Raw genomic sequence first — 13,657 nt, 5'->3', positions numbered from 1 at the left:
TACTATCACAGTCAGTCTGCCTGCCAGCTATTTTTTGAATGATTAAAATCTGGATAGTGAAGGCTATCAGATTGTCTTATAAATGAAAGATTTTACTACTGCTGACACTTGTTCATGTGCCAGATGGAGAGCTGGGACAATTTTAGACTGAAGGTTGTGTCTAAAATCCTTGTCAGCATTCTGTGCCAAGTCTTGACCCATTTTAGACAGTATTCTACAGGCTGATAATGTGAAGAGGAAAATGACTTTTTTTTTTTTTTAGATACTTTTTTTTTTTTTAAAATAGAGTGTAGGAAGGAATGGAGCTATGTTTCACAATCATGATCTAAATTTACATTTCAAAATGAGAAAAGAAACTGCACACCAGTATTCATTTACATTAATTGGCTGTAATATCTGCATTGAGCCTGAGATTTTTATAGAAAAATAACAAAGGCATGATTATATCTTTCTATATGTATATAGTTCAGAAACCAAATGCTAATCTAAAAAGTTTCAGATCCCCTGCAAGTGGCTTATTCATTTTGGGTTTTTGTTGGTTGTTTTTTTTTTTTTCATTTTTTAAATCTTCAGCTGGCTTGTGTCAAGAGAAAACAAGAAAGAAGTTGGCTGAATCTTGGCTGAATGAGCTGAGAATTGTCCCTACCTTTTCCAAGCATTGCAATTTAAAGTGGGTGTTAGGTACAGTGCTGTGAATTTTGGCAGCTTTTAGCCGTGTAAATGTTAGATCACCGCAGTTCTGTAATGAAGGAGTATTTGATGGGAATTTCCATCACTAAAAGTTTAGAAAATTATTACATACAAGAGCTTTATATTACCTGAAAGAGAACCAAGAGTAAAAAAATCCTTTTTGTAGGTCGAAAGCTCCTCATACATTAGTTAATAACAAACAAAATGGTAGAGAAAAGGAGGGGGAGAAAGGAGGGAAAAAAAAGAAAAGCATGGTGCTGTTTCTCAAAATAGCATATGAATTTTAATTTTTTCCATGTATTTTCAGAGGAGTGCCATAAAAGTAGTTGAAACATCTTTCACCATATTTATATACATGTATCTATATTTTTAAGAGGATTTGGAATGGTAGTTTATGCTCCAGAGAATATCAGCAATTGAAATATTTTTAGTGTTTTCAATGTAAGGCACATTTCTTTACTGTGGTAGTGAGAGAATGACTTAGTATTTAAACATCTGAGTGCCTTTAAGAAAAGTAGGACTGCATTTTGTTCATGAAACTGATCTGAATTTCATGAAAACGTGCCATGTTTCTAAGCCTGTCACAAATCTGTTTTTTCAAAGCACTGGGATCTAGGAGGAGTGGAGAGCTGATTTTGGCATGTGATTTGGATAAGGGTTGAAAATAAATTATGTTTTGTGTGTATATTTGTACCTTAATCCAGAGAGGCTTCCATGTTCTCCTATTTATATGGAAATTATTAATGTAGTTATTATTTCAGTATTTAAATATTATTCACCAGGCTCCCTTTGCTCTTGTGCCATTATTTATAATAGCGTGCAGATTTTTTTTTTCCAGGGAACTAACAGGCACTGTAACATAGCCATGGTGGTTCAGAATCCCTTATTTGCATGGAAGTTAACATATGGGCACTTTGTTAGAGAATCAGAATCAGAGAAAACCCAGTGTTTTCACTGTAACTAGTGGAACGACCCTCAAGCTTAACTTTTAATAGAACAGTGTTTGCTTTGTAGTCTTTAGAGGTCTCTTTTCTTGGCCAAATTAAATGTGACCCATGATTAAATTAACAAAGAAACAAAATGGTTGTATTGAACTCCTTAAAATCCTGCCTTGGCTTTCTGACAAGCTGAGGTACGTGAAGATGTATTCAGTGTATGATGAAGGATTTTGAGAAGAAAAGAGTGCTTCTAGAACAAAAGAATATGACAAGGTTTTCAGTGTTGTCATTAAAATTGGGTTAGATATTAGAAGGAAGTTTTTCACACAGAGGGTGGTGATGCACTGGAACAGGTTGCCCAAGGAGGCTGTGGATGCCCCATCCCTGGAGACATTCAAGGCCAGGCTGGATGTGGCTCTGGGCAGCCTGGTCTGCTGGTTGGCAACCCTGCACATAGCAGGGGGGGTTGAAGCTGGATGATCCTTGTGATCCTTTTCAACCCAGGCCATTCTATGATTCTGTGATTAAAATAAGACTTAACTGGGAATTCAGAACAGATCATTTCATTTTGTTTTTCAGTTTTTTGAGATATACTGTGAACCTTTTTTTTTTTCTTTTTTTTTTTTTTTCTCCTGCTGGAGAATCTAGCCTAAATCAGCATGTTTCTCTCACTACTTAAACACTGGCATTATCTGTTGTAATGCTGTTTTATCCCACACTGCCCAGTGCATTTGTTTTCTGTACAAGCAAAGAAAAGGCATGTATGTTTTAGAAGCTTTCAGGTGAAGACTCTCAAAATAAGTATCTGAGGGCTGCTTTTGGAAGTACCTCAAAGAGCTGTTGTTATCTTTCTGGTGAAGTCTGGCTGCCGCTCAGCAGATGACAGCAATGCCAGTGTTCTAGAGGGATTTGCCCAGAGGGAAAGAAGAGGCGGTGTGAATTGCAGAAAATAGTCGTGAGTGATAGAATTTTGCTGGATCCTTAAAATTATATCCTAAAATGCATCTCATGGAAACATCTGTAAGCTGTTCATTGATCAAAATGAAAAGGAAAGCCAGCTACCGGATGGCTTACCTGAGCTGTTTGGAGTTTTCCATACTAAGCAGTTGAGACTTTTATTGACTTCATTGATTTCGGCCAAGTTGGATTTTTAACTCCTTTAACGATCAGAATACTTCACTGTTGTTCCATTACAGAATTATTATCCTGCAGCTTCTGTTGCGTTTAGTTGCTTTAATGTTGGGCAGTATTCTGTGTCATAGTATTACAAGTTGGAAATGGAAACAAGGATTTACTTAGCCAAGGTCATGTAGAAAGTCTAGTGAAGCAGAAAGCAAAGCTGGAGGGCATATAACCCTGATGTAATAAGCCTGATGTTGTGATCCCTGAGCTACTGTCTGTGAAATATCTCGGGTACTGAAAGGCACATCAGTGCAAAGCTGCACCTGGCCCAATGGGAAAAAAAGCCATATAGCTCTAGGGAAACTGCAGGCTGCACTGTTTGTGAGACTTTAGGTACCGGCTTTGAGTTATACCATCTGGAAATACCAGATCACTTGCAGCTGGTTCTGATATCTTAACACAATACTCACGGTAACGTGGTATTATGTTTAAGGTTCTTGCTTTATCAGTTTGGGATTCTGATCTCTAAGGTATCCTTCTCCTTATTTTGTTCTGTAGTGATTCTCTTTTTGCAGCATATATTCAGATTGATGACTTGGTCCATTGAGTGCTATCTTTAGTTTCATTAACATTTCTTAGTGTTTAAATCAAGTAAATATTGTTAAGGTTTTTGTTGTTGGCTCTATTTATTTATTCATATTCAATTGAGATATTACATATATTAATTAGTTAACAGTCAGAGCTATTCAGTTTCTTGGTTTTTGTCTTACAGTGACACAGCTGTTAGAGTAGCAGTGTGTCATCTTCTGACAGCTGTGTTGATGTTGAGATATTCCATCTGTGCTTCCCTTCATCATTTTCAAATAAAAATAAAAATTACTAAAAAGTTTCGCACCTATGTAAAGCTGGGAAAAGTTTAGAGAACATTATTAACTCTTTTATAGAGTAGTAACACAGAAATTAAGCAATAGAGGCTAATAAATGGGGCAGTGACTGCAGTGAGCGTATAGGGGTGTGCATCTCTTTTTACACGTGTAGCCAGTCCTTAACATTATTCACCATCTTGATGTAGCTTTTGTAACATTTAGATTCTCTACTTTCTGGTCTAGAAAGCACTTTGGCTTTTCAAACTCATTTTTTTCATTAGTTTTCAAACTAATATTTTTCATATTTAAAAGGCTGAACAAAAGTGTAAGAGCCTTTTCCTTGGAAGATATTGGGAAAATAATATTTTTCGTGGGTTTAAAATACTTCCAGTTAGTACGCTGCAAAGCTTTGATATCTCTGTGTCATTAAGAGAAAAACTTACAGTTTAGAAGATTGAGCCCTTTTTCAGAGAAAAATATTTCAGTCTATCTGCAAATATAAGAATGAAATTCAGACACCTATCAGATCTTGCAAATCATTAACTTAGTGGTTTCACACTACTTAATTTTCCTGCCCACTTCAGCTCATCCTCTCATTTTCTCACCTTCTGTTTATGGGAGAGGGGAACAGGATAATGGGTAAATCTAACACTGGATGTTACCCTCCTTTTCTTCTCAGATGGTCTGATAAACATACCTAGTTTCATTTCTGGATGGTGGTTTTCAGCTTGCATGAATTGGTGAGCACTGCTGCTTTTATTTCTAGTTTAAACAATGGCTTTTGCTTTGTAAACTTGCAGCTCCTTTCCAGCTCTATCACTGGTGTGATAAAAGATGCTGACCCTTGTGTAAACCTTGCCTCTGCCTCCAGTCCTACTCCTGGCAACGCTCACATCAATACTGATGTGATTGCCCCGTTCGGATTTCATTCATTTCACTGACAGAACATACTGTACATAGTTTCTTTCTAGCAGTTCAGTGTTGTGTTTTGCCAAAGGGTTGCCAAAGCAGAGTATCCACAGTGTTGCTTATTATTAACTGCCAACTTACAAGAACTGCTCAGCTAGTAAATAGAACTTGACACTTTTCACCAAGCTTTTTGATAATACTAAAATATGCCTGCCAGAAGCTTTGGAATGGTAGTATTAATGTTACTGGGGGCTGATGTGTTCCTCTGTTATGTTACTGAATTTTGTGGTGACATTGGCATTACTACACACTGAACAGGTTGCCCAAGGAGGCTGTGGATGCCCCATCCCTGGAGGCATTCAAGGCCAGGCTGGATGTGGCTCTGGGCAGCCTGGTCTGCTGGTTGGCGACCCTGCACATTGCAGGGGGTTTGAAGCTCGGTGATCTTTGTGGTCCTTTTCAACCCAGGCCATTCATGATTCTACGATTCCATGATACTACATACTTCACAACAATCATGCTTTTCAGTGATTCTTATTTTCATCATATTGAATTCAGATTTCAAAGGCTCTGTGATCAGAATTCATTTCTCATAAGTGTTGTAAAAATTTGGGTAGTTGTCAGACAAGTCTAAACTACCTATTAGATGCCACTGTTTGAAATGATGTAATTTTGCAGTCAAACTGGGCTAAAGAAAGCTGCTACTGGCGTAAATGTTTCCTTAATATAAGGTATTCCCACAAAATTGGACTAAATTTCGGAGTGCCTTTTTAAAATTTTCATTTGTGGTGTCTGTGTGGCAGCTGCTTTCTGTGCGTAGTTGTTTACGAGATTTTTCTGAAGCAGAAGATTGCTTCTAAGGATTGTATCATAAGTGTGGTTCTCCAAAAGGTGGCCTTTTTTCCTTATCATACCCTGAGGAAATTTGTCAAGTTTGTATCAGTTTAAAATCTGTTCTCATTATCAATTATGGCTATAAATTGTATTTATAAGTTTCTAAAACTTTTTTTTTTTTTTTTTTTTTGTGGCATTAATTCAAGTTTGAGGTGTTTATTTAGATTTCTCTGTTTTAATTTTTGTAGACCAAAATCTTTTTTTTTCTTGTAAATACCAGAACTATGAAGTTTAAAGAACCTTTAAGAACTCCTTGTTTTTGTTTTTGTTTTCGTTTTGTTAAGAACTCCTGGTTTTGTTTTGTTTGCCAGTGCAGAGAGCAGACAATTCTCACAAGTGAAGTGGAATAAGATTGAGGTCTTAGTGCTGATCTGTGGGCCATTCATGTTGTACACATTCTTGAAAATCTATTTTACAGTAAATAAAAGTTCTAGATAATAAGAATTCTAGACTGCTTCTCCCCACCCAGATAATTGCATTCCAAATTTGAAGGAGGGCTTAGAAAAGGAAGGGAAGAAATGAGCCTGGATGTTACTGATCTGAAGAGTAGATTGTGGCTGGTACAAGCTTCAGCAGAATCCTAAACTTCCCTGAAACGTTGTGTTTTATCTGTGCCTAACGTGACTACACTGCTTGATTATTATTTTTTAATTATTATGTACATCACTGCGTCAGTTGCTTTAACAATTTGCTCTCGTCCTGGTCCTTCAGGAGTGAACCTAAAAATACTTCGCCCTTACCCTAAAAGCATTGGAAAGGAGGATACAATTTCATCTGCATTGATTTGGGTTTTTTTTTTTTTAATTGCTTAGAGTTGAAAGCTGTGTACTTGTAGGTTACTGTAACCATCTCCCTCTAGATAGACTATTAACTCTAAATGCTGGTTCTCTTTATTCGCAAACACTTATTTAAGGTTCTCTGTCACTGTTTGTATGTCAACATAATTGAGAAAACGCATCCCACAGGATTTGGGGATCTTGCCTTCTCCGGTACGTTTGCTGAACTATTAATGTTCATGCTGCATGGAGATCCTCCTGCATATCTTCAGCCTGTTGGATGCTTAGGGCAGAACTAGACCTGCCACTTGCAAGCCCAGACTGGGCTTTGCTGTTGGAAATACTTGTTCCGTCTGTTCCGCCAACAGTCAAAATTCCTACTTCAAAATTCATTTATTTTGTTGTTCCTGGCATATAGAACTTGAATAAGCCAAGCAGGACAAGGTTTAAATGCTAGAGCAACAACACATCAGTGCTTTCAGTCATAGATATACAGCAGGTTAGTAAAAATAGCAAAAGCAGCAGAAGCCAGCCAGTAGGTCTTAGAGTCATTCTTGCTAGCTGGGCTTGATTGCAGCTCTGACCAGTGATATTTTTTGCATGCACTGTTTGTTGTTCTACCTCTTCTTTTTAGTTTTGATGAGTGTAAGCTGCCTCAAAGGCCCTCTCCCTAGCTGGTTTTTTGTTATTGTTTTTGTTTCTGTTTTTAATTTAGCGTTCTGTTACACATTATTTTCTGAATTGTGAGTGAAACAGCTATGAATTCTTATTTTAGGGATGTAAGCATTAAAAACCAAACAAACAAACAATATCAATTCAGCAGCATTTTATTCTGAGAGTGCTGTAATCTAAGCAATATTTTTCTGCTTATATGAAACACATGTAATGACAAAACAAATACTGCACTTTATTAAAGCCCAGCATTTAAATAGAGACTGTGTTGCTATGATCAACCAGACATTTGGAGCCTCTTATTCAGCAGAGCTTAACTGTCATCTAAAAATAATTAATAGTTCTCATGCATGTTGTCTACACTTGATTAGCATCCTCGCAATGTAATCTATGTTGTCTGTTACTCAGAAATTATAAAAGTTGTCTTCCTTAAGAATTTCTTCCAGTCAATAGGAGAGACTTCTGTTTTATTTTAAAGGGGCATCATGACAATCTCTCCTTTTTGAAAGAATTTTGTGGTCTGATGAACAGGAACAGCCTGTGGTTTACAGGGAAATGGATACCTCACTGCTCCTTTGGTGAGTTACGCATGCAAGTGCCTGGAACCAGACAGCATGCATTCGAGGTGCTCGGTGAGCTGGCAGATGTTCTTGTGAGACTGGGTTTTATCCGCTATTAAAGGTCTTGGGATTTGGTGGATAAATCTGATGACTGGAAAAAGGCAATCATAGTTCTTTTCAAAGGAGAAGCATGAAGAGGATGTAGGGAACTAAAGGCTGATCAGCTTCGACTCCGATCCTGGAAATACTACGCAACTTCTCATTGAAGCTATTTCTACTTTTCTGAATAATTGAAAAGGAAACAGAAACAGCTAGCATGGATTTGTCAAGGGACAACTCATGCTTGGCCAACCTGCTTTTTCAGATGACTCTTCAAGTGAAGGAAACCAGTGTATTTCATTCACCTTTGGGTGTAGGCTCATATGATGCTATACTTACAGCCAAATGAGGGATTATGGATTAGACAAATGGACATAATTAGTTGAAAAACTAATTATATCTCTGGGCTTACGGAGTAGCACTGGAGTTTTAAACAGGTGACTGTTACAGGAATTGTTCCTTGGGGTTGATATTGGGACTTAAATTGTGCCTCCTCAGTGAGTTCCTGGATAACACCAGCCTTAGGAGGAGTGTGTAGTGTGCCAGAGGGCAATGTGGCCACAGAGAGACCTCCGCAACTGGAGGGAATGAGCAATTGGGAACGTACTGGAGTTCAGCCTAGGCAAATGTGCAGATGAAGGGCAGCATACCAGAAAATGGCCTGGCGTCCTCATGGTGAGTAGAGGCTGTGAGTCAATATTACGCTGTTGTGATGAAGGATAATCACATGTTGATAATAATCACCATTCTGGCTAAAGCAGCTCAAGTCATCATTTTTGAGGATGTCTCTGAAAAAGTGTCCGGTTTTGGTTCCATCATGAGTGCAGCAGAAGCAAAGCTGGTTTTGGGGCCAGAACATGATGTGCTAGAAGAAGCAAGCTATATGTTTATTTAGCCTGAAGAAGAGAAGGCAGGGACATAATTCCAGTCCTTCTCCACCTAAAGGAGCAGAAGCAAAGAACGGATGAGTGGCAGTGATGAATTGCAATGATGTACATTCTAAACAGTTAAAACACAGTTGTTAAGCACAGAGAGGCTATGGAGTCATCAGTCATACTTTTGAAACTCAGCTGGACACGGGCTTCTGCAACCTGGTTTGATTTGAATTTAGTTCTAAATATGAAATTGAAGTTGGGATTTTGCAGGACGAGGGGAAATGGTTTTTAATTGAGGGAGGGGAGATTCATGATCCTTGATGTCTCTTCCAACCTTGGCCGTTCTGTGATTCTGTGATTGTCCAAGTTGGGTTTTTTTGAGTTTTTTGTTTGTTTTTCTTTTGTTTTTAAAATCTTATTCATATGAAATATATTTTTCACTTAAGGATTTTATATAATATAGCCCTTGTCTTATGGACAGTCTCAGGATAGCTCATTACATTCATCCGAAGTACGTTCCCTAAATCCTGTGGAAAATACAGGTAAAGTTGCCATGATGTCATTTGTATGTATGTGTTCAGAGCAGCTTTACTTTTCTTCTTCTCTTTGAACCTGTTTTTGTTATTTTGTCTTTGTATTGGTCTGACAGGAGAATAAAATATTTTTTCTCTTGAATATGTCAAGATGGTTTACTGCAACTGTTCAGAACTGCAGAAGACTGGAAAATAGTAGAAAGCTGTTATAATTCAATACTAAGTTTTTATCAAATTGAAAACCAGCACTTGGTGGTAAGGTACCATTTATCAGTAGGACTAACCTGGTAGTTCTCTCTTTCAGCTGCTATGGACCTGCTTGTCTTCATCTCCAAACATCATGTGCTATTACTTAATCAAATCTCGCTCTGAAATCAAGGCTGGGGGCTATTAATGAAACTTAGATTCTTCTGGAAATAGCACAGTTATTACAAAGGAAAGCATTAATGTCTTGAAACTAACAAGGGATTAATTGTTTCTATGAAGCTTATCATATTCTAGCAAAAAGGAGGAAGAGTTGCCAAGTTAATTTCAAGCAGAGGATCAGGTTTTTTTAAAGGAAACATACAAGTGAAAGAGGGAAACATAATCTGCAGTACTGACCATTTAACATGTGACTGATGGTCAGTAGATTTCTGGAATTTAGTTTTGTCTTCAAATCTCATATTCTGCACGTTTCTGGAAATAGGGTTTTGAACTAGTGAATTTTGTGTGATGGGAGATTTTTTCAAAATAGATCACTTGCTTTAAAGGTAAGCACTTGCAGATTTTGAAGCTAATCTTTCTGTCATAGAAAAGTTATACGATATCATTATTGAGAACAACTGAGTTGTAAAAGTTTTTATTTACAACTTATATGTCTTGGACAAGTTGTATCTATTTGCTCTGGCTTCAAGCATTATTTAATTTTCCCAGTGTTTGTTTGTTCAGCTTTGAATGCTCTTTATATAGGGTAGTCTTGGCTTACCTTATGATGCTAGGTCAGATGAAGCATATCCCTGTAATCTTCTCCCAAGAGTGTATACTCATACTGTGTATGAGTTTTTTGGCTTTTTTTTTTTTTTTTTTTGTTCCAGTTTAAAGTAACAGATATAATTAATTATCACAGATGCATTCCTTTATCATACTTCGATTCTTTTGTCTTTCAGCCTTTTTTATGTGGATCCATTAGAAAAGGGGAAAAAGAAAAGTTAGTGGAAGTGCAGACTTCCACATGTTATATCACAGAAGTAAACACAAGTCACAAGAATACATGTTGGGTTAGAAACAGCTATAAGCACACTGGATGCTGTTCTCAGTAATTGTCTCCTCTTGTCTGTTTTGCAGTATACTTTGTCAGTTCAGGATATCACCTTACTTTTCTGCCCCTGAATTTTGGTCACTGTAATTGCTCCTTGGTTTTGGTTATTCATTTTTCCTTGCACATCCACTTTTCATATTTGATCAAATGTCACTCAGTATGTCTTATGATGCTCCTGGCTTTGTCACCAGCAGACTTCATGTGCCTTTTTGAAGTTACTAATGAAAATGTTAATTTTAAGTTAGTTCCCTGAGCATGACTGCGTTCAGACAGTAATCTTCTGTGCATCAGTCGGTTCCTGGTTTTGCACTTGACTTCCACTCTTCACCAACTTCATCCCTGCCTCGGTGGCAGTCTGCTTACATGCATTATTTCCTTTAGTTTATCTGCCTCCCTGCTCCCATGTTTGACAGTGTTCATAGTGAAAAAATAGGGTAGAATATCAGTCAGTTTTTTGATTCCATCTTGGCTAACTCTTCTTTGAACCCCTAATTGCATAACAGTTCCATTTATTTTTTTATTTTTTATTCTTTTCCTCTGTACAAGGAGGGGTTTTATTGTCTGATTCAAGTTCTTCATTTTCATTTTGTCTGATTCAAACTTCTCCATTTTAGAGGCCTGCATTTTCTTTTTGGTCTGTTTTTCCATGCTTTCCTTAGATCTCCTCATCTTAATCATATCGTGTTGTTTTGTTTTGTTTTGAATTGGTTATTTGTCTTGCTGAATTTGGAATCTTTTGTAATAGAGGGTTCACATCTTCATAGGTCACAGATAGTTATACTTATTACAATGTCAAATAATTTCAGGCCTCTTTTGTACTTTTTTGTTTGCCTGTGCTGCCCTCAGTCTGGCTGGCTAAAGGCAGTACTTAGCTGCACAACACCCCTGCTGATTCCTAGCCAAGCATAAATTAGATATTGCTACTTCAGGGCTGCTTAAAATCTAAGGCTGCCATATTTAAAAATTTGACATTAATTTGAAGCTATTCAGGAAGATAGTCTTTGTTAATTTTTATTTTTGTATGAGGGATTTCTGTCCGTATCCTTGTCTACCTTTGTGTCAGTTGGTCTTTTCCTTTCCATGATGTTCCTCACAGCGTATATGGCATCACAGTCTCAATAGTTTGGAAACATCCATTCTGGTATCCAAGTTCCTGACCCTAGCATACAAGATTGCTTTCTGTTGATCTTTCAGCTGGTTTCATACCCTTTGTTTCCCAGTGGAATTGGGCAAGTGCTTTCTGAGGATCATGGGACTACCTCCCAGGTACTCCATTTGACTGGGGTGAAGCCCCAGTGGAAGTGGAAGTGGAAAAAGTGCAAGTGGAAAAGATGGAGGAGCAGGAGCTGGGGCAGGAGGAGGTCAGGAGAGTGGGACAAGTGGCCTTGCTGCGGGCTGCAAAGCAGAGTTGGGGTGTTCTTAGCTATCTTAGCTGGAGCCCTGCAGAGGGTTGTGCCACGTTGTGGTGCCTTGTGCTAGTCTTCCCTCCAGATCATTCCTCTGGTTTATGAATATGACTGCAACAAATCAAGGCTTTGCGAGTTGTAGGTAAATTAGAAGAATGTGTTTATACAATGCTGCCAACATCTGTTCTTTTTCACTTCCTCTCTCTGTAACATTTTGTATAACTCGTGACACGCTCTTAAAAATCTTTACTGTTAGCTCCTGTTGAAATTTAATCCTCTTGTTAAATATGTTTTGTCTTCCATCATTTCGAAGCAGAGATTTTATTGGCAAAAGGGAGTTGATAACTTGGAGCTGCAGCAACACATCAGAAGTATGTGACATCACCGCAGTATCAGCTTTCTCTGGAGGCTAGCAGTCCTGACAGCTGAGTTGCTTTTTCTCTGGGTCGGGGTTGTGCAGTGCTCATTGGGGAGCAGCTTTAGAGAGGAAAGGGCTGTACCTCACGTCTTGGTGTGTATTTTGTTGTTTGTGTGTCAGGCTTTTGGTAAGGAATGAATTTCCCCGGAGACTGGTGAGTAATTCTTATTTTTCGACATACGTTTTAACTGTTTTTTAGACATAAAGCATTTCCTTCTTATTTGGAAAAAAAAAAGTTCAAATCCAGCATTTAATAATTCACATCATAGTCAAAGTGATAAGCAGCATTTTTAGCATTCAAAGTTAAGATTTTAAATGCAAGCCTAATATTAAGTAGTAATTGACTGTTCGTTGATTTATTACTTTCTGTGTGTAACTTCTGAGATTTGTATTCAACTCTGCTCATCTATTGGATCGTGTTTAAGAGATTGAATGTAGCAGGAATTTAAGCTTTCTTAATCAGCAAGCAACACTAAGTGGAAGTACAATCAAAACAGGCGCTTTTAAGTTACCTTATTTTAGCCTATAGCTTATAAGGCAATGATAGTAGTTGACCATCTTACAGATGTTATTTTGGGGATTGTGTATGTGTGTGTGGAGGACAACAAGTGGAAAAACAGATGCGCTTCCAGTGAATGTATGTGTCTGTATGCATATCGTCTGCCAGGGTGAATGTTTATTTCTGTATGAATATCATATACTGAGCTGCAAAACCTGTCAGCCTATAAATTCAGGGGGAAAAAAAAAACAAACTACCAAAAGAAAAAGCCCTCAGAACTGTGTCCATTTGCAGCTTAAGTTTTAAATAACTGAAATACACTCTGGTTCCCACTTCTTGGTAAATGTTTTAGCACTGCCCAAGAAATATAAAATCTTTTCTTCTCCCTGGCTCTTAAAAGTCTCATTATAAAAGTGCAGCAGTGTTTAATTTAGAATTCTTGGCAGATTCCAGTTTTTGAAAGGGTTTCTCCTTTAACGTGTTAAAGCTAGATAATGACAGCACCTCTATCTACACAAAATGAGAGCTAAGGTTTTGCTGTGTCACTTTGGTTTCAGTGGATGAATAAATGCAAAAAAATGTTTTATTCATTTGTTTGGAGATTTTGGGAGTAGTGGAACTCATCTTGGTAAAAGTTAGGTATTGATTTCTAGCAGGAAATCATTTCCAGATTGGATTTAGATCATCTGAATCAGAGCCTCAGGTAGCTCCACGGATGTATATGCTAGCTATCAGAAACTCAGGATAATTTCTTTAATGCATCAACTGACATAATTTATGTGATATTATAGGGTGATAGTATAATATTTCAGATACAGAATTAATATATATATATGATTTATGTTAATGATAATAAGCCAAATCACATAGAAGTTTCCTTGTAGCTTCTTGTGGATGGTTTTCAAGGCAGAACTTAAAGCAATGAGTAGTGGAAAATGGTTTCTGAAGTATATTGACACAAATATACCTTTGTTACAATCTTCAAAATAATTTCAGTGTTTATTTTAATGATGTGTTTATGGTACCTACTTAGGTTTTTTAAAGCTGAGTGAATTTTTATTACCAACTTTATAGCTGTTTGTTTAGTGTAATTTGGGGTT

The 13,657-nt window shown here is 37.4% G+C and overlaps 1 protein-coding gene across 27 annotated transcripts in view; it reads left to right on the top strand.

Annotated features, from left to right (window-relative positions):
* PLEKHA5 (pleckstrin homology domain containing A5) overlaps window positions 1–13,657 on the top strand; it is a 168,130-nt gene that overhangs the window by 65,545 nt on the left and 88,928 nt on the right. Inside the window, exon 1 of one of the 27 annotated variants that reach the window (XM_052669665.1) lies at window positions 12,094–12,212. The exons of the other annotated variants lie outside the window; for them this stretch is intronic. Coding sequence (XP_052525625.1) covers window positions 12,193–12,212 — 20 coding nt within the window. The 5' untranslated portion in view covers window positions 12,094–12,192. Of the gene's footprint in view, window positions 1–12,093; window positions 12,213–13,657 lie in introns of those variants that run through there. 27 annotated transcript variants of the gene reach the window in all.

This window comes from Tympanuchus pallidicinctus, unplaced genomic scaffold (assembly GCF_026119805.1).
Source record: "Tympanuchus pallidicinctus isolate F22 unplaced genomic scaffold, pur_lepc_1.0 scaffold8, whole genome shotgun sequence".
In the NCBI taxonomy this organism is placed as follows: Eukaryota; Metazoa; Chordata; class Aves; order Galliformes; family Phasianidae; genus Tympanuchus; species Tympanuchus pallidicinctus.
Note: the sequence above shows the minus strand (reverse complement) of the source record. Positions and strands in the feature narration are given on the sequence as shown.